The sequence below is a fragment of the Urocitellus parryii genome, chromosome 5 (assembly GCF_045843805.1).
Source record: "Urocitellus parryii isolate mUroPar1 chromosome 5, mUroPar1.hap1, whole genome shotgun sequence".
In the NCBI taxonomy this organism is placed as follows: domain Eukaryota; kingdom Metazoa; phylum Chordata; class Mammalia; order Rodentia; family Sciuridae; genus Urocitellus; species Urocitellus parryii.
In genome coordinates, this window is record NC_135535.1 from 193,035,968 (window position 1) to 193,055,963 (window position 19,996).

General features: G+C 37.1%; 1 protein-coding gene across 2 annotated transcripts in view; it reads left to right on the forward strand.

Annotated features, from left to right (window-relative positions):
- Smc3 (structural maintenance of chromosomes 3) overlaps window positions 1-7,111 on the forward strand; it is a 32,625-nt gene extending 25,514 nt beyond the window's left edge. For both annotated transcript variants that reach the window (XM_026389201.2, XM_026389202.2), the window contains 10 exons: window positions 307-458; window positions 1,600-1,758; window positions 2,465-2,572; window positions 3,046-3,154; window positions 3,854-4,101; window positions 4,190-4,402; window positions 4,689-4,880; window positions 5,037-5,214; window positions 6,086-6,192; window positions 6,759-7,111. In XM_026389201.2, the coding sequence (XP_026244986.1) occupies window positions 307-458; window positions 1,600-1,758; window positions 2,465-2,572; window positions 3,046-3,154; window positions 3,854-4,101; window positions 4,190-4,402; window positions 4,689-4,880; window positions 5,037-5,214; window positions 6,086-6,192; window positions 6,759-6,830 (1,538 nt within the window). In that variant the 3' untranslated portion in view covers window positions 6,831-7,111. The remainder of the gene's footprint in view (window positions 1-306; window positions 459-1,599; window positions 1,759-2,464; window positions 2,573-3,045; window positions 3,155-3,853; window positions 4,102-4,189; window positions 4,403-4,688; window positions 4,881-5,036; window positions 5,215-6,085; window positions 6,193-6,758) is intronic.
- Window positions 7,112-19,996: the final 12,885 nt, after the last annotated feature.

Genomic DNA, 19,996 nt, shown 5'->3' on the forward strand with positions numbered 1-19,996 from the left:
CTTAAAAACAAACAGTGCTTTGGAAATACAGGAATACTTGATGTGTGCTTCCTAGTTTCTCATACAATATGAAGAATTCAGGTACTTGAGCATTGAGAATAGTTATTTGTTACTACTACAAGGACATTTTAAGTAAAACTTTTTTTTTTTTTTTAAACTGAATTTATAGCTTTTGTGCCATCAGTGTAAACAGCAACACAAAACAACAGTTGAGCTTTTTAGCTTTAACATAGCCAAGATTTACATTTCATACTTTTAGAACATGTGACATATAACCTGGTAAGAATTTTCCTTAGCCTTGTATATGGATTAATAATGAAATTGATCAGTTGATGAATCAAATGCAGCAGATAGAAACCCAACAAAGGAAATTTAAAGCATCCAGAGACAGCATATTATCAGAAATGAAGATGTTGAAAGAGAAGCGGCAGCAGTCAGAGAAGACCTTTATGCCTAAGGTCTGTTAAGTATGTCTTTTATTATAGATTTGTTTTTATTATATAGAATTGGGGTGATAGCTTGGGGATGTAGCTCAGTAGTACGGCACCTATCCAATGTATGTAAGGCCCTGGGTTCAACTCTGGCATGGCAAATAACAAAACTAAAAGGATCCTTGTGATTATATAGAATTGGGGGTGAATAATGTATTATATGGGTTATCATTGAATCTCATATATTCCATTTTTATTTGAACCCATACTTCTAGACATTTACATCTCTCTCTACAGTACTTAAATTCATATGTACCCAGAATCTTTTATTGTAGATTGCATTCAGGCTGCACACCTTAATTGGATAAACAGACATTTTGAGATATGGCATAATAGTGCTGTCTGATAATTGGTATTTAATTTGTCGGTATCCATTTTTGTCTAGAAAGCATTATGAAACTATTTGAATACTTGACTGTATGATGTCCAGATTATATTAAAATGAGTAGAAGCAGACTTATACAAAGAATAGTTCATTATTGTATCTTAAACTTGAAGCAATTTGGGCAAGAACTTTTTATTTAGAATCTCAGTAGTACTGAGATTAAAAAAAAAAAAAAAAAAAAGAAAGAAAGAAATGCTCACAGTTACACTCTTCCAAAACATTCTTTTTGTTCCTATGGATACTTCTGAAAAGTTTTGTATAGTTTAACCATAAAATATGGTTGTCCCTCCCTCACAGAGTAAATGTTTTTCTTTTCTTTTCTAAATATTAGATTTAATTAGTACAGGGGTTTGGGTATGTAGTTCAGTAGTGGAATGCTTGCCTGGTATGCTTGTAACCCTGAGTTCATTTACTCAATACCATTGAAAGGAAAAAGGAAGGGAAAAAACAATACAAAAAAGAAAAAGTACAGTTGCTCCTTGGTTTATGATGGGATTGTGTCTTGATAAACCTATCAGAAGTTGAAAATATCCCAAGGAAAAATGCATTTAATACACCTAACCTACAGAACATTATAACTTAGCAACACATTATAGCACCTAATATTTAATTGGGTTGTGATTCTTTTAGTTGGCTTTAATGTCATGTAGATTTTTTCTAGTTTTTCATTATTAGTAATAATGGTTAATACCTTTATTAAGAAATGGATAATTTGTCATGTAGCAACGTAGCTTACAAAGTTTGGAAGCAAGTTTGCATGCTATGGAGTCCACCAGAGAATCACTGAAAGCGGAACTAGGAACTGATTTGCTTTCTCAACTTAGTCTGGAAGATCAGAAAAGGGTAGATGCACTGAATGATGAAATTCGTCAACTCCAGCAGGCAAGTACACTTGATGGGGGAAAAAAAATTCGCTCATAATGAGCTGTTATGAAAATTGCCTTTCTTGCCAAATAAAAGAATATGAAGGGGAATTACTGGAGAATGAAATTGGCCAAATTATTTTATGTGCACATATGTATATGTACAATGGTTACTGCTATCATTATAATGATAATGAACCAATGGAGTATGAAAGAAAAGAATATTGAGAAAATACAAAAATGAGACTTGGGCCTTAATACTCATAGGAGTAAGTAAGGTTTTAATTAGGTGTTTCTAAGCCATTTTGGGTATGTTAGGATTATATAAGAAATCTTCACTTTGTTATTTAATGCACATTTATCATTAGTACCATTGAGCTACTTAAATCAAATATAAACACTGATCGGACCAACTTTATATATTCAATAATATTGTCTTGAATAACATTTGATGTTTTTATGCATAATTATAAACAACACTGAGACCAAAAAATAAAAAGCAAGAAAATAAAATTTCTCGGCACCATGTCTTTTAAAAACCAGGCACCAAATTAAGCATTCTCTTGAACAGATGAGAAAGAAAATTTTTAAAATATAGAATTTCTTGAAAAGGTTTAAAATATAGAACTCTGTTTGAGCTCATTTCAACACAATGGTGCAGATAATAAAAATGTCTGAAGTATTACTGCTTAGGTAGAAAACTAATTTTTCTTTCTTAATTTTAGGAAAACAGACAATTACTAAATGAAAGAATTAAATTAGAAGGTATTATTACTCGAGTAGAAACTTATCTCAATGAAAATTTGAGGAAACGCTTGGACCAAGTAGAACAGGTAATTTGCTCTTTTTTGAGGATTCTGTGGTGACAATAAAAGTGGTTATATGAGAGAGGATGTGATTGAAAGCATGGGCTTTTAGGATAGACAGCTATCTGCACACTAGCCCTGGGTTGGAATTCTGGCACTCCTACCTGATGTGTGATTTTTGGCAAGTCATTTAATATTTATTTTCTGTTTCCTTTTGTGTAAAATAGTAGGTTCTGCTTCATATAATTAACTGTCTTGGTATATTCTACACGCTCAGTAAATGTTAGCTAGTGTTTCCTCATTAAAGTCATGTTGAGCAATTTTCTATTAATTATATCATTACTTTGTTTTGCTTTTAGTATACTGTTAAGTATTTGCAATCATATGAACTCTTTGTAGAAACTAGAGAATAACTATAGCAACTAATGGCAGTCAACATTTTGAGACTAACAAAATTCATATTTTATGGTTTAACACTCAGAGGTTCTTTTCTGTTGTAGGAACTCAATGAACTGAGAGAGACAGAAGGGGGTACTGTTCTCACTGCCACAACATCAGAACTTGAAGCCATTAATAAAAGAGTCAAAGATACTATGGCACGATCAGAAGGTGAATTTGTATATAGTAAAAAATATTATGGTATTATGTTAAATTTAGCTTAGTTTATAAAATGCTTGTGATAAGAATAACATCCAAATAGGCAGAAGCATGTAGTAATAATTTTTTTCCATCATCATAAGCAATTAATAGTGAATAGAGTTTAGTAGGTTAAATACAAATAGAAACTTTTTTGTTGGGATAGATTTCTGATGATATTAAGAGAGACTGTAATCATTTATTTAGTTAACAAAAGATGAAATTCCTGAATCAAATTTCTTAATAGTTACTGAGAAGAAAGTAATTTTTTTAGCTATTTGTAAATATGAACATTAAATAATCAAAACTATGAAATGGAAAGTTTCATGATCATTTTTTCAAAAAATATTTTTAGTTGTAGATGGACACGATACCTTTATTTTATTTATTTATTGTTATGATGTGCTGAGGATTGAACCCAGTGCCTCACATGTCTTAGGCAAGTGCTCCACCACTGAGTTCCAACCCCAACCCTTATGATTATTCTTGAGTAACTCATGTATTTTGTCCAGACTTAAGTGGTATGTGCATTTTCACAGCAAAATTTAAGCAAACTCTGAAAAAGGTTAAAATGTATTTATTTTGGAAGATTTGCTCATTTTAAAAATCTTGCTGAAATAGCACTGTGTGTCTAATAGTCTAAAGGCAAATTTTGTTTCTTTCCCATCTTAGATTTGGACAATTCCATTGATAAAACAGAAGCTGGAATTAAGGAGCTTCAGAAGAGTATGGAGCGTTGGAAAAATATGGAAAAAGAACACATGGATGCTATAAATCATGATACTAAAGAACTGGAAAAGATGACAAATCGACAAGGCATGCTATTGAAAAAGAAAGAAGAATGTATGAAGAAAATTCGAGAACTTGGATCACTTCCTCAGGAAGCATTTGAAAAGTATCAGACACTGAGCCTCAAACAAGTAAATCAACAAGGATTTAAATTTGAAGTTTCATTGCAGATTTCCCTGTAGTATGTGAACTTATTTACATATTTTCTTTTCTTTGTAGTTATTTCGAAAACTCGAACAGTGCAACACTGAGTTAAAGAAGTACAGCCATGTTAACAAAAAAGCTTTAGATCAGTTTGTAAATTTTTCTGAGCAGAAAGAAAAGTTAATAAAGCGTCAAGAAGAGTTGGATAGGGGGTACAAATCAATTATGGAACTGATGAATGTACTCGAACTTCGAAAATATGAAGCTATTCAGTTAACTTTCAAACAGGTATGTTCTGCTTATTGTTTAAAAAATGCAAGATGAAAACTTCATCTGTTACTCAGTAAGGTTAATCTAATATACTTGAATAAATCTGGTATATAAGTTGCTAACTTGTAGTAATTTGGATGTTTTTATGTAACTCTGAGAAGAATCTTTATCTCTTGTTCTTAATATAAAAAAATATTCCCAATACTTTTAAATACTTGTCTTTGTTTTAAGCAGTAGTATATATAATTCCTTTTAAGCAAAATTTATATTTGAATTGACACTTTTTTTTTTTTTTTTTTTTAAGGTATCCAAGAACTTCAGTGAAGTATTCCAGAAGTTAGTACCTGGCGGCAAAGCTACTTTGGTGATGAAGAAAGGAGATGTGGAAGGCAGTCAGTCTCAGGATGAAGGAGAAGGGAGTGGTGAAAGTGAGAGGGGTTCTGGGTCACAGAGCAGTGTTCCATCAGTTGACCAGTTCACAGGAGTTGGAATTAGGGTAAAATACTTGTATCTTTTATTTTATTCACTACAATATCATAGAATTTATAGAATCTTTTGCACATCTAAATTATACTTCATATGCAATTTAATTTAAGAAGTGATAATGATTCTATTACCCTCTGGGATATTAACTCTTAATATGTTTTCCTAGGTGTCGTTTACAGGAAAACAAGGTGAAATGAGGGAAATGCAACAGCTTTCAGGTGGACAGAAATCCTTAGTAGCCCTTGCTCTGATTTTTGCCATTCAGAAATGTGACCCAGCTCCTTTTTACTTGTTTGATGAAATTGACCAAGCTCTGGATGCTCAACACCGAAAGGCTGTGTCAGGTACAGTTTTGGTTTTGTGCTTAAAATGAGAACTTGCTTAAAGGTGATACCTTACCTCTTTTATTACTATGTTTTCTTGTTGCCGGAGATATTTGGGGCAAGTAGATTGTATAAACTAGGTAAACAAGATAATTTGTCTTTAATAGTTTTTTAGAAGTTTGGTATTTGACTATTTTTCAAGGTTTAGTTATGTGAGAAATAGATATACTATTTTGAATTAAATGAAAATTACTTTAATTAAATTTTATTAAAATCTGCTTTGTTTACTCAGCATTAAAATAGTACCTGTCAAACAGTTTTGTGCTCAAAAGTCTAATTCTTAAAAGTCCAAAAGGTTTTTGGGGGGGTAGTGGATAGCAGAAGAAAGATGGTATGTATGTGTGTATAAGAAAACCATTAGAAGATTTTTTTATAGTAAACAACTGTTTCTGTAGCTTTAAGATACTGGGTTTAAAGCTTTGTTCCTAATTGAAGAAGTTAAATTGGTAGTTTCTGCAGTTGTGTGCAAGGAAAATAAAAAACACAGGCTGAGCCAGGCAGAGCCAGGCATGGTGGTGCATGCCTGCTGTCCTAGTGGCTCAGGAGGCTGAGGCAGGAGGATGTGAGTTCAAAGCCAGCCTCAGCAACTTAGTGAGGCCCTAAGCAACTCAACGAGACCCTGTCTCTAAAAAAAAAAAAAAAAAAAAGAGGGCTGGGGATTTAGCTCAGTTGTTGAGTGTTCCTGGGTTCAATTGTCATTACCAAAGGGGGGGAAAAAGGGCTGTTCTGACAGTTTTGAATTTTAGATAAGAGTAAAAATATCTTTTTTTTTTTTTTTTTAATTTTTAGATCTCCTGAGAAAAGGGATTTATTAAATTATTTCTTTTTACAGATATGATTATGGAACTTGCTGTACATGCTCAATTTATTACAACTACTTTTAGGCCTGAACTGCTTGAGTCAGCTGACAAATTCTATGGTGTCAAGTTCAGAAACAAGGTAAATTTTTTGTTGTTGTTAATAAGCATTGAATTTGTTGAATTCTGATTTTATGTTAAATTGTGAAAGAAGACAAATAATTACTAATCTGTCTTTGTAAATACATTTTTCCCAAATATGTATGAAGTTTAGCAGATATTTTGTAGCATTTATTGTTTGAATTTTCTTTATTCTTATTGATATCAAAAGACAATATCTTCCTGTCAGGTCTACTCAATGCTTCTTGAAAGCACAGCCTTTAACAATTAGTTCTATTTGGCTGTCCCACTCACACCTTTTCCTAGTTGTCCTCCAGTCTTAAGATTCTTTGATGAAATAGTAAATAATTTAAACTGAACAAAAGGAAGTTCAGGATGATAGGCATAATTACTAATCTATATCTTCAGAGCATTAAATGTATAATATTTTTAGACCCACCTATTGAATAATCACTATTATAAATATTTAACAATGCTTTAGAATCATTTGACACAGGGACTAGGCTGTGTATTGTAAACATTACCTTAAACAGTGCAAACACTGATAATAATTGTTTAAGATGTAATGTTTTAAACATTGTTCTGCAGGTTAGTCATATTGATGTGATCACAGCAGAGATGGCCAAGGACTTTGTTGAAGATGATACTACACATGGTTAATTGAAAAATATTGCCCACAGATTTGGAAGATGTATATAATATGGTTCTCAAACCCAGGAACTGTAAATTTAAGCTAAATATTGGTCTTTATTGTTGTCAGACTTAGAACACACATAGTCCTTTTTTATTCTGTCTTTGTATTTTATAAGATATTCTGTAATGTTACATTTCTACTAATAGTTAAAAAATTTTGTTTCTCACACAGCTTTTTGTAAAGTGCCCTGCTTCTCCTATTTTAAATCTTTTGAAACATTCTAAATATTCTTTTCTAATTGTCAGTTATACTGCATCTTTTTTTATAGCCTCAATTAAATGATTGGCTTTATGACTTTGTGTTTTATGTGGCTTTTTATTTGTCATTTTACTGATTAGAAACCAGTTTTTCTTGGCTGGGTTTGGTGGTACACACCTGGAATCCCAGTTCCTCAGGAGGCTGAGGCAGGTGGGTTACAACCTGGTGAGACCCTGACTCACAAAATAAAAAGGGCTGAGGATGTATCTTAATAGTAGAGCACCCCTGGTTTCAATCCCCTGTAGCACACACACACAACTGTAATAAAAATAATTTAAACATGTACTTTTTATTTTGCCTAAGAAAGTGTCACTTTTGTTATGTACTTCCATATTTTTTAAAATTTTCATCAGTGAGTTTCTGTCTCATTGTGTACTTGAACCATGGGGAACTTTTAAAAATATAACACTATTGGATGTTGAATCAAAATCTTAAATGGTTGGGATTCTAGTTATTGCTATTTCTAAAGTTCCTCATAGTGATTTTGACCTTCAGTGATGATTAGAGCCCCCTGCTTCAACTTGGTATAATGAGTTCTTTAAAAATTATTATTTTTTAGATGGCAGTGTATTTAATAGAACTTGTGTGCTTAAAGTAGTTCTAAGTGAAGGAACACTAGTGCCAAAAAAATGAGCCTTATAATTTCCTTGTTTTTCTGGCTAATAGCTTTAGAAGGTTTTATTACTGAAATTGCCCCCCCCCCCCCAGGGTGGTCTTTAGGGATTTTTATCTTTTTTTTTTTTTTTAAGAGAGAGTGAGAGAGGAGAGAGAGAGAGAGAGAGAATTTTTTAATATTTATTTTTTTTTAGTTCTCGGCGGACACAACATCTTTGTTGGTATGTGGTGCTGAGGATCGAACCCGGCCGCTCACATGCCAGGCAAGCGAGCTACCGCTTGAGCCACATCCCCAGCCCCAGGGATTTTTATCTTATTAAATGACTTTCTTGAGACATAATTGGTTCACCATAAGATTCACCCATGTGATCTATGTGCAGTTCAGTATTTTAAGTATAGTCATAGAATTCTGCAGCCATTTCTGAAATTTAATTTTAGAACATTTTTACTCCAAAATAAAACCCCGAGCTAGGCACTGTGCACACAGCTGTAATCCCAGCAACTCAGGAGGCCAAGGCAGGAGGATCACAAGTTTGAAGCTAGCCTAGCAACTTTAGTGAGGCTCTGTCTCAAAAAGGATTGGGGGGATGTGGTTCAGTGGTTAAACACCTCAGATTCAACCCCCAGTGCCAAAAACAACAACAGCAACAAAAGGAATCCCTGTGCCTGTTACTAGTCAACTCCCTCCTTTTAGCTCCTGGCAACCAAATTGACTTTGTTTTGTACTATAGATTTGTCTGTTTTGGTCATTTCATATAAATGGAAGCATATGATATATGTTCGTTTGTGACTGGTTTCTTTTACTTTGCAGAGTGTTTTCAAGGTTATCCGTGTTGTAGTGTGTGTGAATTTTTGTTGCTGGATGATGTTATATGAATATGTACTATGGTTTTTTTTTTTAATTCATTTATCAGTTGGACACTTGGATTGTTTCTCTCTTTTTGCTATTATAAATAATGCTACAGTGAATATTGGGAACAAATTATCATGTGGGCATGTTTTCATATCACTTAGATATGTATCTAGAAATGGAATTATTGGTTCATATGGTAACATTTTGAGGAATTGTCAAAACTTTTCCCTTTTATATTCATTCATATAATAAATTCACGAGAGTTAGGATTTTCCCACATCCCCACCAAACTTCCTTTTATATATGTTTTTTATCATAGCTATTTTTGTGAGTGTGGAGTGGTATCTAGTGCCTTTAACTTATATTTTCCCGATGACAATGATGTTAAGTATCTTCATGTGTTTGTCATTAGTGTATCTTCTTTGTTAAAATATCTACTCATATGTTTTGCCCATTTTTAATTGTTTTTTGTATTCTTATAGAATTTTTAGTTCTTTGTATATTCTGGATACAAGCCCCTTATCAGGTATCTAAATTTTTGTCCCAGCCTGTGACTTCTTTTTTTCAAATTCTTACAATGGTGCCTTTTGAAGCACATTTAAAAAAAAAAAACAGAAAAAACACAACAATTCATTTTAACTTAATCATATTTGTAAAGGCCCTATCTCCAATTATAGTCACATTTAGAGGTATTGGGAGTTAGGCCTTAAACATGTGAATTTGGTGAAGGGACACACAATTCAGTCCCTAATAACTGCTATCGTATGTTTGTCACCCAATATTGCTCTCAACTAACTCTAGATTTTATTCAGATTTCACTAACACTTTTAGTAATGCCCTTTTTCTCTTCTAGGATTCGCAAAGGCTACTACATTATATTTGCCATGTATCCTCTGGTCTGTGACAGTTTATCTGTGTCTTTGTTTTTTATTCCTTGACAATTTTGAGAAGTACTTTTCAGATATTTGTAGAATGTTCCTCAATTTGGGTTTGTCTCATAGTTTCTTAGGATTAAATAATACCACAGAAATTAAGTATCCTCATAATTTCAAATTAACAGTATGTATTATTAACATGCTTTATCACTGATGATATTATCTTGATCACCTCCTCAATATTATGTTTGCTAAATTTTGCCATTTTTGCACTTTTCCTCCCTTTCTCTGTTCTGTTCTTTGAAAGTATATCACTAAGTGCAGTTTACACTGAGGGTATCCTGTGACTTTGGAAAGTGCTTTTATTAGTTGTAGTAGCTTTTTTGATAGTCTGAAATTTTCAGACAGTCTTGTCATATGCAGAGTTTTATTTGTTCTTTTCCAACATATTTTCCTTTTCTTATTGACCCCACCCAACCTCACCCTTGCCAAGAATTTATAATCTATAGGAGAGTTTGTTAGGACCTACCCATACGTTAGTAAAAACTAGAAATACCCTAAAAGAGGCACATTAAAAATAAAATACTATTAAGACTTCAGATCGAATTATAAGTGTGCATTCACTTTGTATTTTCATTTTGATAAGCTTATTTAAATATTTAGTGTATTATTATGCTCTGTAACTTTGCTATAATATAACCGATCTTCTAAAAAAGAAAATTTGGTATATAGGTTGAGCATCTGTTATCAACAAATCCAAAATGCTCCAAAATTTGATACCTTGTTGAGTATCCAAAAAGATTGCAGATTTTTGAGACTTTTGGATTTTCAGATAGGGGTGCTCAGTAAGGTAGATCTGTACAAATATTCCAAAATCCAAAAACTATCTGCAACAGTTCCTATCCTAAGCATTGCAGATAAGGGATACTCAGTCTGCATATGTTCTGAGATACCATTAAAAAGGGTTATATAACTATAATACCTTTCTGATATTCCTAATGTTTCTGATGCATCTACCCAGGAGATTTATCAAGAGTTACTAAATAACTATGTAGCTTGAACTGGTGTATGGTATATGACCTATTGCTTAGCTATAATCCTAACCCTCCAATAATACAGAAATTGAGCCTAAAATTGACCAACCCTTTTTACACATAAAACTTTGGAGATTTGTGACTATTTTCTCAAGATTGACTCCCAGCAGTCAGTATGTTGTTGTTATTTTTAAATATTTTTTAGTTGTAGATGGACACACTATTTTTATTTGTTTATTTTTATGTGGTGCTGGGGATGGAACCCAGGGTCTCATGCTTGCAAGGCAAGCATTCTACCACTGAGCTACAACCCCAGCCCAGCAATCAGTATGGTGTATGGTATTTATATCTTTTTAAAAATGTAAAACTAGATTATGGTATAAGTGTGTTAGGGCTCTTTTTAAAGTAATTTTCTTAGGAGATTATAAAAATAATGGTCTTACTATGAATAGTATCAATCATAATATAAAAGTGGAAGCTGGCTGGGCATGGTGGTGCATGCTGATAATCCCAGTGGCTCAGGAGGCTGAGGCAGGAGGTTTGCAAGTTCAAAGTCAGCCTCAGAAAAAGAGAGGTGCTAAGCACTCCTGCCTCTAAATAAAATACAAAATAGGGCTAGGATCTGGCTCAGTGGTCAAGTGCCCCTGAGTTCAATTCCTGGTACCCACCGCCCCCCCCCCAAAAAAATGTGGAAGCTGACTTTTGAAGTAGTGTTTCTTCTTTCTTGAGGGGTACTAAAGATTGAACCCAGGGACACTCAGCCACCAAGCTACATCCCCAGCCCTTTTTCATTTTGAGACAGGGCCTCCCTAAATTGCTGAAGCTTATTTTGAATTTATGATCCTCCTGCTTTAGTCTTTCAAGTCATTGGGGTTACAGGTATGTGCCACCATGCCCAGGTCTTTCCTTTCTGAAGTATTAATAACAAACCTGTTTTTTAAAATATTTAATTCTTAAGAGGAGTTTTTCTACTAATAACTAAAGGTAGAGAATTAGCTCTTTCACTTACCTCAAAGGAAGACTCTCAGTGTTCAGGAGGAGAAAAATAGTAAGATTTCACTTTCCCCTAGAAAATGGTTTTCTCAGGGCCTAACATGGAGATGTTGGGGTGCCTGCCACAGAGATGAAGTGTTTCAACAATTTACTTTGGTAGAAACGATGTTCTTTGTCTTTTACTGTCATATGTCTTTGTCCTAGAACACTAATAAATAATCCAGGTTTGTACGTTTATTCTGAGTCTGATATGTTAAGCTTTGAAAATGTAATTGAAACCAGTTGCACATTAATGCAGTTAAAAATTATAACAGCAGATTGTTAACTTACTGCCTGTACATTAGGAGGATCTTCCTTGGGTTTTTTTTTTTTTTAATTTTTACTTTAAAATGATAATGTAAGAGCTGGGTACAGTGGTACATGGCTGTAATCCCAGCAGCTTGGGAGGCTAAGGCAGAAGGATTGTGAATTCAAAGTCAGTCTCAGCAACTCAGTGAGACCCTATCTATAAATACTATACAAAGAAGGGCTGGGGATGTGGCTTAGTGGTTGAGTTCAATTCTTGGTACCAATAAACAAACAAATAAATAAGATAATGTTTTTAGGTAGAAGTTATCCTCTTTTGTGTGAGGATTAAGCAATAGGGATGTTTTTACTCCTTTGTTTTCATACTTCTTTTCAGGAAAAACAGGTAGTTACTTTCTTCTGTGAAAAGTAATACAAAAATTTATTTCAGTACTCCATTGCTCAGAAGTGTCAGAATTGTTTATGGTCTTTATTTTGATCATATTAAATAATTCTTAAAGGGGGTTGATTGTGAGTTAACATTTCTAGAAGGAAATTAATTTTGACAAGAGCTCAGATTTTTGCAAAGCATGTCCTCTTAAATATGGCTTTCTTGTTTACACTTTGTCCAAGCTAAAAATATCAAGACCTTGCAGTTAAGATATATTTAGATCTAGCGATAACAGTTTTTTTAGTTTAATATTTTTAATTTTACAGATGAGGAAATTTGAAGCCCAGATTAGACGAGTAACCGAGTGAGTAAGTGAGCACACTCAGAAAATAACAGAGCCAGAACCAATCCTGACTTTCCTGCTTCACTAGAGCAGACTTTTTAATACATTAGCTCTTTATTTCTCTCCTGTTGACTATGAAAATGGGGGTGATGTATCATATTTGTAATTAATTGATCCTACATATTACACAGAAACACACTTTAAGGGCACAAGGCACTGCCGTCCTTAGTTTTCTTTGCCTGTTTTCCTCTTGCTCTCCTATTTTCTTTAAACCTCACCTATTTAGGTACACTGTGGTCACTTGCTCCATGTCCTAGGGGGACTGGGTTACTGCTGGCTGCCAGTCTCCTTCATGGAAGATGCCAATGTTGCTCCATAAATCTGCCATCATGTGGCACTCAGTCTCCCCTTAGAGACAGAGAGTCTCCTGGGTGTAAGATCCCTTGTGGCAGCCAGTAATTGCATAGGGCTATGAGGCAGCATGGATATTAGGTTTGCAAAAAGAGCATGGATATATTTACTCTCTCAAGTCATCACATGGGTTGATATCAATCAGTGTATTGCAAAGAGACAGCATCTGAATGGTAGCTTTTATGGATTCTTATGTAGTTCAGATCGGTGCCTGGCAAATTGTCAAACACATCAAAAGGTGTGGTAATAGCAAGCCCTGCTTTGCCTCATAGATTCAACCATTAAAAATAATGGTCATAAAGACTGAAAACAAGGAAGTGTACATATAAAGTGTGAAGAAAACACAAAACCACAATAGAAAAATTGAACTTGAAGGACATGGGTTTAAGGCCCAGTCATTTGGAATTAAGGTTATAGAGGAAGTTAACATGTAATGTAGTAACAGTTCATGCCACTTCTAAGACCTTTGCTGGGAGATTTTCAGACACAGGAGCCTCATACCACCTCAGGATTAGCAACCATGACTGCAAAGATTGGTAAGATTGAGGCTTTTTTCAATCTTGTGTATGATGCTTTTTCTCCCAGTGTTGTAAATCCCCTACTATTTCTTTTTTTTTTTTTCAGAACCACTAGAGGGGGCCCTTGAAACATGCCAGCTCCCCAATTTTTCAGTCTAGTTTTTCAAACTCTGTAGAGTTCCAGGAGCAGTGAGAAGGTCAAGGTGTGATATTCTTGAGATTTCTCTGTTGCAACAGTTTATAAACTCAGTGGTAACCACTTGCAGCTCAGTTTTAAATTGGACACTTCTGGCCAAAGGTCCCTAGTGCTTTGCAACAGTTTGTACTACCATACAGAAAGCTACACAACGGCTGTTCAGTGGGATCTTGTTAACACAGTGACAACCCTTTCTTGCAGCAACCCTACTTGTTTGACCCCAGAGCAGTATTTTCTGCCAGTGCCTTCTTAATCCTTGCTTAAACCCAGGAGAATTTGTTCTAGTTTTTCTTATCTACCATTTCTGTCTGTAACCTGGCGTTTCTTAAAATGGCTTTACCTCTTCAGCTGACTTTCAGTTTATTATTTCTAGGTCCTCTGCCCAATGGAACTCTTGAATCTGAATTGGGGTCTCCTGTGTTTTCTCAGAGTGGTGGGAATTCTTGATTTTTTTTTTTTAAATCAAAAATCTTATTAGAATCCCTGTAGCCTTGGAGAAAAGCACTCATCCTCTTTAGGATTGTTCCAGAAGTTCAGTTTCTGTGCTGTTTGAGAATAAAGGGCTCATCCCCACTGTGAGGAGGTGTGTAGGAGCATGTGTGTATGTCCATGCCTCATAACCCTGCCTCAGCTGTGTTCACATATCTGCAAATACTACCTTTGAGCATGGCTTTGTGATGGGCGGGAATGTAAGGTACAAATACATAAGTTACATGATGTTTCATTTCTGACAATGTCTTTGATCTCAGTTGTGAGGTTAGTGCTTAGAAGAACCCCCATAAAGAGAAATTACTAAAGCTTGGTGCCAAAGAGGCCTTTCCAGTGACTTTCCCTTTGTTTTTTCCATCTATCCTCTGCCCTTGGCTAGATAGAAGAAAAAGACATTTATTTGATTGCAAGTGATTTCTTGATCCCATGGGGCAAAACTATGAGGATTAGTCTTTGCTGTGTGTTGAAATATCTTGTGTGAATGACTTAATCACAACCAGATAGGTCCTTTAATCATCTCACTTAAAGGCAGCAACTTTGAAATGGTGGTAGTAACCCCAGGATCCTCAAAAGGAAACTGTTTACTTGAAAATGAGGCAATTTGCCTAAAAATTCCTGTTGGAAAGTGGTGGGACTGATAGCAGACCCCTGGCTTATTCTGCTCCAGACTCCCCAGGTGCCATTTTCAATTCAAAATGAAGTTAGTGCCAACACTTACAGATGGAGTGGCCATAAGGACATGTGTAGGATGCCCCTGATCCAGTTGTTTTCTAAGCTGTCCGTGAATCTGGGGGTATGTGTCGGGTTTTTATCTTTCCTGCTCTTAACTGCCCTCATCTTGAAGGAGGCCATGCCACGGAAGTAGAGGCTTTAGCAAGATGGTGGGGTGTGGAAACTCTTTCAGGTGGTACCTGAGAAGGAGTCCCTTCTTGCTCTGCAGGGCTCTTGTGCATCTTTGCTAGTAAGTTGCTGACCAAGTACCATTAATTCTGCTGTTGCCTAGTAGTTAACTTTTAACTCTATTCACCTCCCCTAGCCTGATCTCTTTCTTCAGTCTAAAAGGAGACACACTGCCACTATCCTGTGCCCTTCCCTGAGCCTGCCACAGAAAGCTCAGCTTTCCTTGAGGAGCCTGTGCCCAGTTCTTCTCCATCTTGCAGCTCTGAAGAACATAACTGGGATCCTGCCCCCCTCTCCTTTTTCTCCTTCACTACTCAAATCCATTTAACTGTGCCTTACTTTGTAGTTAGATATGTAAAGGGTTTTAGGAAGAAACTTGGGGCATTTGAGGTAGGTAGGCATTGACCAGGTAGGTCTGGGAGCTGACAGAATCAAGAGTAATTCCAGGTTGCCAGGCTGTTAGACACATGAGTGCAGGGGCAGGATGAAAACTTGATTAGTACTACAAGGCTGAACCCTGAGATTGCAGTAAGCATGCCCCATTTTGGCGTCCTCTGGAATCTACTCTTATTCCAACAGAGTCCAAAGAAAGAGCAGTGGCAGACTCTCATCTAATCAAACCTGTGCTTTTACCCCACCGTTCTTTCCCTCTTACTTTAAAAACAAAACCAAACCCTTCTCATTATAGAGTAGAATGTTCCTTTAAAACCTTCTACCTTGTAAGTTCTATGTGTGTCAGAACCATATTTGTCTATTTTTTGGTTCGTTGTTTTTGTCATTTTTGTTTAGTGAGTTTTTGCTGAATGAATAATGAATGATAACAATAGCTGGCACTGTGTACCAGGCTCCATGCCGAGTGTTTGATATTCTTGAAGCAAACAAGTCTCACAACAGCCCTGAAAGAGAGGACCTGTTGTTTTCCCCGTCTTCCAAAGCAAAGACCCAGCCAAGAGGTTATTACCCACTATGGCTGTACAGCTCTAAGAAGTAAAGGCTAGAATCCAAGGCAGGGCTTCTCTAGCTCTGTTCTCCATAGAACAAGGTGTATCCCCATTACTAAGGGAGCCTTACAGGTGGGCTAGCTTCTATCACCCCCCAGGTTGCTGTTCCCTTCAATGGATTTCCCCTACACTGTTCCTGTCTTTGCCATGGTTCTCTTTAGCTGGGTTCTACCCATAGAGCAATGGGGAGCAAGTAATTAGAGAGAAATACTGTGTGGGCCCAATTTACCTTGCTGTAGAGATGCACTCAGTGTCTACATAAGATTCTGGAATTGCTTCACCAGGATGTGAGAAATGTATGCAGGACCTAATGTGCCTTCGTAGCAAGCCAGAGGGTCTTAACCTCTGTTACCTCTTGGACTTATCATCAGATTACCTAGAGCAGTCAGTGAAATATGTTTTTTCCGGTCTTTCCCTCAGCAGGTTTGGGGCAGGGGCCAGGAAGGCCATAGGTGAGGCCTGCTCACCAGGGAAATCTAAAAGTAAGGTCAGTCCTCCTGAAATCTTTGGCCTTTGGAACAAAGGATGTCTGTGAACCTGGAAGAAATCCTTCTTAGTGATTTCCAGAGAGCTTTGTTAAAGCCAGACCAAATCAGTGGTTGTATCCTCTAGTCTAGCCAGTGTGAGACTTGTGACCAGGGAAAACCCCACTGGCCACTGCTCAGCAGTCAGAATCCAGGCCTGGTATAGGAACTGCCTTCATTCTTGGACCAGAGAAGTAGGTCCCTTTAGTTTTGCACCTGCCATATTTATCCACCTCCTTTAAAACACTTCATAACAGTAAGTTTTCTAGAACCTTCAGCTGCAACCCCAACCTCTGAAACCTTTTACCTCCTGAGGAATTTTCTGATGTCTCTCATTCTTGAAACCCTTTTGATGTACATCAGGTTTTCTCTCCCACCTCCTCACTTAAGTTCAGGAAAAGGGATCAGTGAGCTGGCTTGGCTGCCGCTGGCTTCACCACTGTTGTTCAGTAGTCATGCTGTTGCTAAGCCATCATGCCGTTGCCATTCCTTCTGCACCCCCAATTCACTCACCTCCAGCCTCCTACACACCCACGCTTTACCAGCACCCTAAGTGTCATCCACTCAGGATGGAGGTGCACTTCCCCAACCAGCTCTACCTTCCTCACTATCCCGTGGCCTGTCATCCACAGTTGCCTCAATCTTCCTCTCAATTTCCACTCTCAAGAGCCCTCCTAACTCTGACCTCCTGAAATGTAAGCTCTGAACTGAAGCATAATTTTCATAAAGTTGAAAACATGATTTTTGTACAAACCAAAAGGAGCAGTCTAACTTGTTAATTTCATGGATCAGACCAGCAGGATGACAAGAGTCCCTTAGGGCAATAAAACTAACCTTTGAGACAAACCCACATAAATACAGTTATCTCATACTAGACAAAGGCACCAAAAACATGTTATAAGAGAAAAGGTAGCCTCTTTGACAAATGGTGCTGGGAAAACTGGAAATCCATATGCAGCAAAATGAAATTAAGTCCCCACCTCTCACTAAGCACAAAACTCAAAGTAGATCAAGGACCTAGGAATTAAACCAGAGACTCTGCATCTAATAGAAGAAAAAGTAGGCCCTAATCTTCATCATGTGGGATTAGGCCCCAACTTCCTTAACAAGATTCCTAATGCACAAGAAATAAAATCAAGAATAAATGGGATGGGTTCAAACTGAAAAGCTTCTTCTCAGCAAAAGAAACAATCAGTGAGGTGACGAGAGAGCCTATAGAATGGGAATAATTTTGCTACACGCACATCAGATCAAGCACTAATCTCCAGGATATATAAAGAACTTGAAAAGCTTAACACCAAAAAACCAAATAACCCAATTAATAAATGGGCCAAGGAACTGAATAGACACTTCTCAGAAGAAGATAGACAATCGATCAACAAATATATGAAAAAATGTTCATCAGTTCAAAATCTCTAGCAATTAGAGAAATGCAAGTTAAAAAGATTTCATCTCACTCCAGTCAGAGTGGCAGCTATTAAGAATACAAACAACAATTGGTGTTGGCAAAGATGTGGGGGAAAAAAGCACACTCTAACATTGCTGGTGGGACTGCAAATTGGTGGAACTAATCTGGAGAGCAGTATGGGGATTTCTCAGAAAACTTGGAATGAAACCACCATTTGACTCGGCTATCCCCTTCTTCAGTTTGTACCCCAAAGACAAAATCAGCATACTACAGTGACACAGCCACATCAATGTTTATAGCAGCACAATTCACAATAGCTAAATTGTGGAACCAACCAAGATGCCCTTCAATAGATGAATGGATAAAGAAACTGTGGTATGTCTACACAATGGAATATTACTCAGCATTAAAAGAGAATAAAATCATGGCATTTGCAGGTAAATGGATGGAGTTGGAGAATATCATGCTAAGTGAAGTTAGCCAATCCCAAAAAAACAAATGCTGAATGTTTTCTCTGATAAGTGGATGCTGATCCATAATAGGGATGGGGGGGAGCATGGGAGGAATGGAGGAACTTTGGTTAGGGCAAAGGGGAGGGGAGGGTAAGAGAGTGGGCATGGGGGTAGGAAAGATGGTGGAATGAGATGAAGATCATTACCCTAGGTACATGGATGAAGACACAAATGGTGTGACTCTGCTTTGCGTACAACCAGAGAAATGAAAAATTGTGCTCCATTTGTGTACTATGAATTGAAATGCATTCTGCTATCATCTATAACAAATTAGAACAAACTAATTAAAAAAACTGTAACCTTTGGGTTATCTTTTCTCTCTTGCAAGAATCACTTCCAGGGCTAGAGTTGTGGCTCAGTTGCCTAGCATATGTGAGGCCCTGGGTTCGATTCTCAGCACCACATATAAATAAATGAATAAAATAAATGTCCATCAACATCTAAAAAAAAATGACTTCCAATTTACTAATCCTCTATACTCTGTAAGTTAAAGTCTCATTTTACAGAGTTGAGTCCTAATCAGTAGAAAAGACAGGGCCAAACAGTTAACTCTTTCCTAGAGTCGGGTGACCCTTAGGGGGCCTGTTGATCCATGCCCTCAGGTGGCTTTGAAAGAGTATCTGGTGCACTTGTTGCCTTGCTTCCAAGTAATGGATACATTTTCTGACTCTTCACTTCAATCCTCTGAAGTGTGGCCCTGAGGAAAGAAGCTCATGGACTCTCAGGTTTGGAAGGGTACAGAGCAGCTCAGGTCAAGTCTAGTTGGGTAGGTGTGGGGATGGTGCAAGGAGCAGGTGGTGTGGAGGAGAACAGGTCTCACTGTAGAAATGAGTAGGTAGACTTGGGGGGATGACTGGTTTTATTGAATTATTTGGTGAGGATCTGGGATATAAAAACCTATGAATTTGGTGCGACGATTAACCAATTTCCCAGGTGAGGAAACTGAAGCTTAGATTAGGAACAGTTCCAGATTCCAAACTAAGTGTTGAACAAAGGCCAGAGTTCATCTGGGCCTGTCTCCTGAGCCAGTAGTGTGCAGAAGCCCTGAGTGGGAGGCAGAGGTGACACTGTGTGTGCATATGAGTGCACATACACTGGGTGGGAGGTAGAGGTGACACTGTGTGTGTGTGTGTACGCGCATACACTGGGTGGGAGGTAGGAAGTGACCTCCTCCAGCAGCAGGTGCAGAGCCCCCGCCTGGTGCAGAGGCCACATCTAAACAAAGCCAACTGCAGGATTCCACGCATCCCCTCTGCAGGGCTGTCATTCCTGTCCTTCCTCAGCACCAGCCTTCTTAGACCCCAGAGAATGAGCTCAGACGATGGGGACCACAGCAACAAAGGCAGCTGGCTGTGCCTTCAGCAGATTCATACTCGGCTTCAACATTGTTCCCAGGAAGGGTGGGTCCCTGCTTCCTGTGGACTGGAAGGAGGAGGAGGAGGCAATGGGGGCTCTGGGGACTCTGGGTTTGTAACAGAATCAGAGGCTCTGAGGGTGACAGCTGCTGTAGGAGGAGGGGGCTTGGA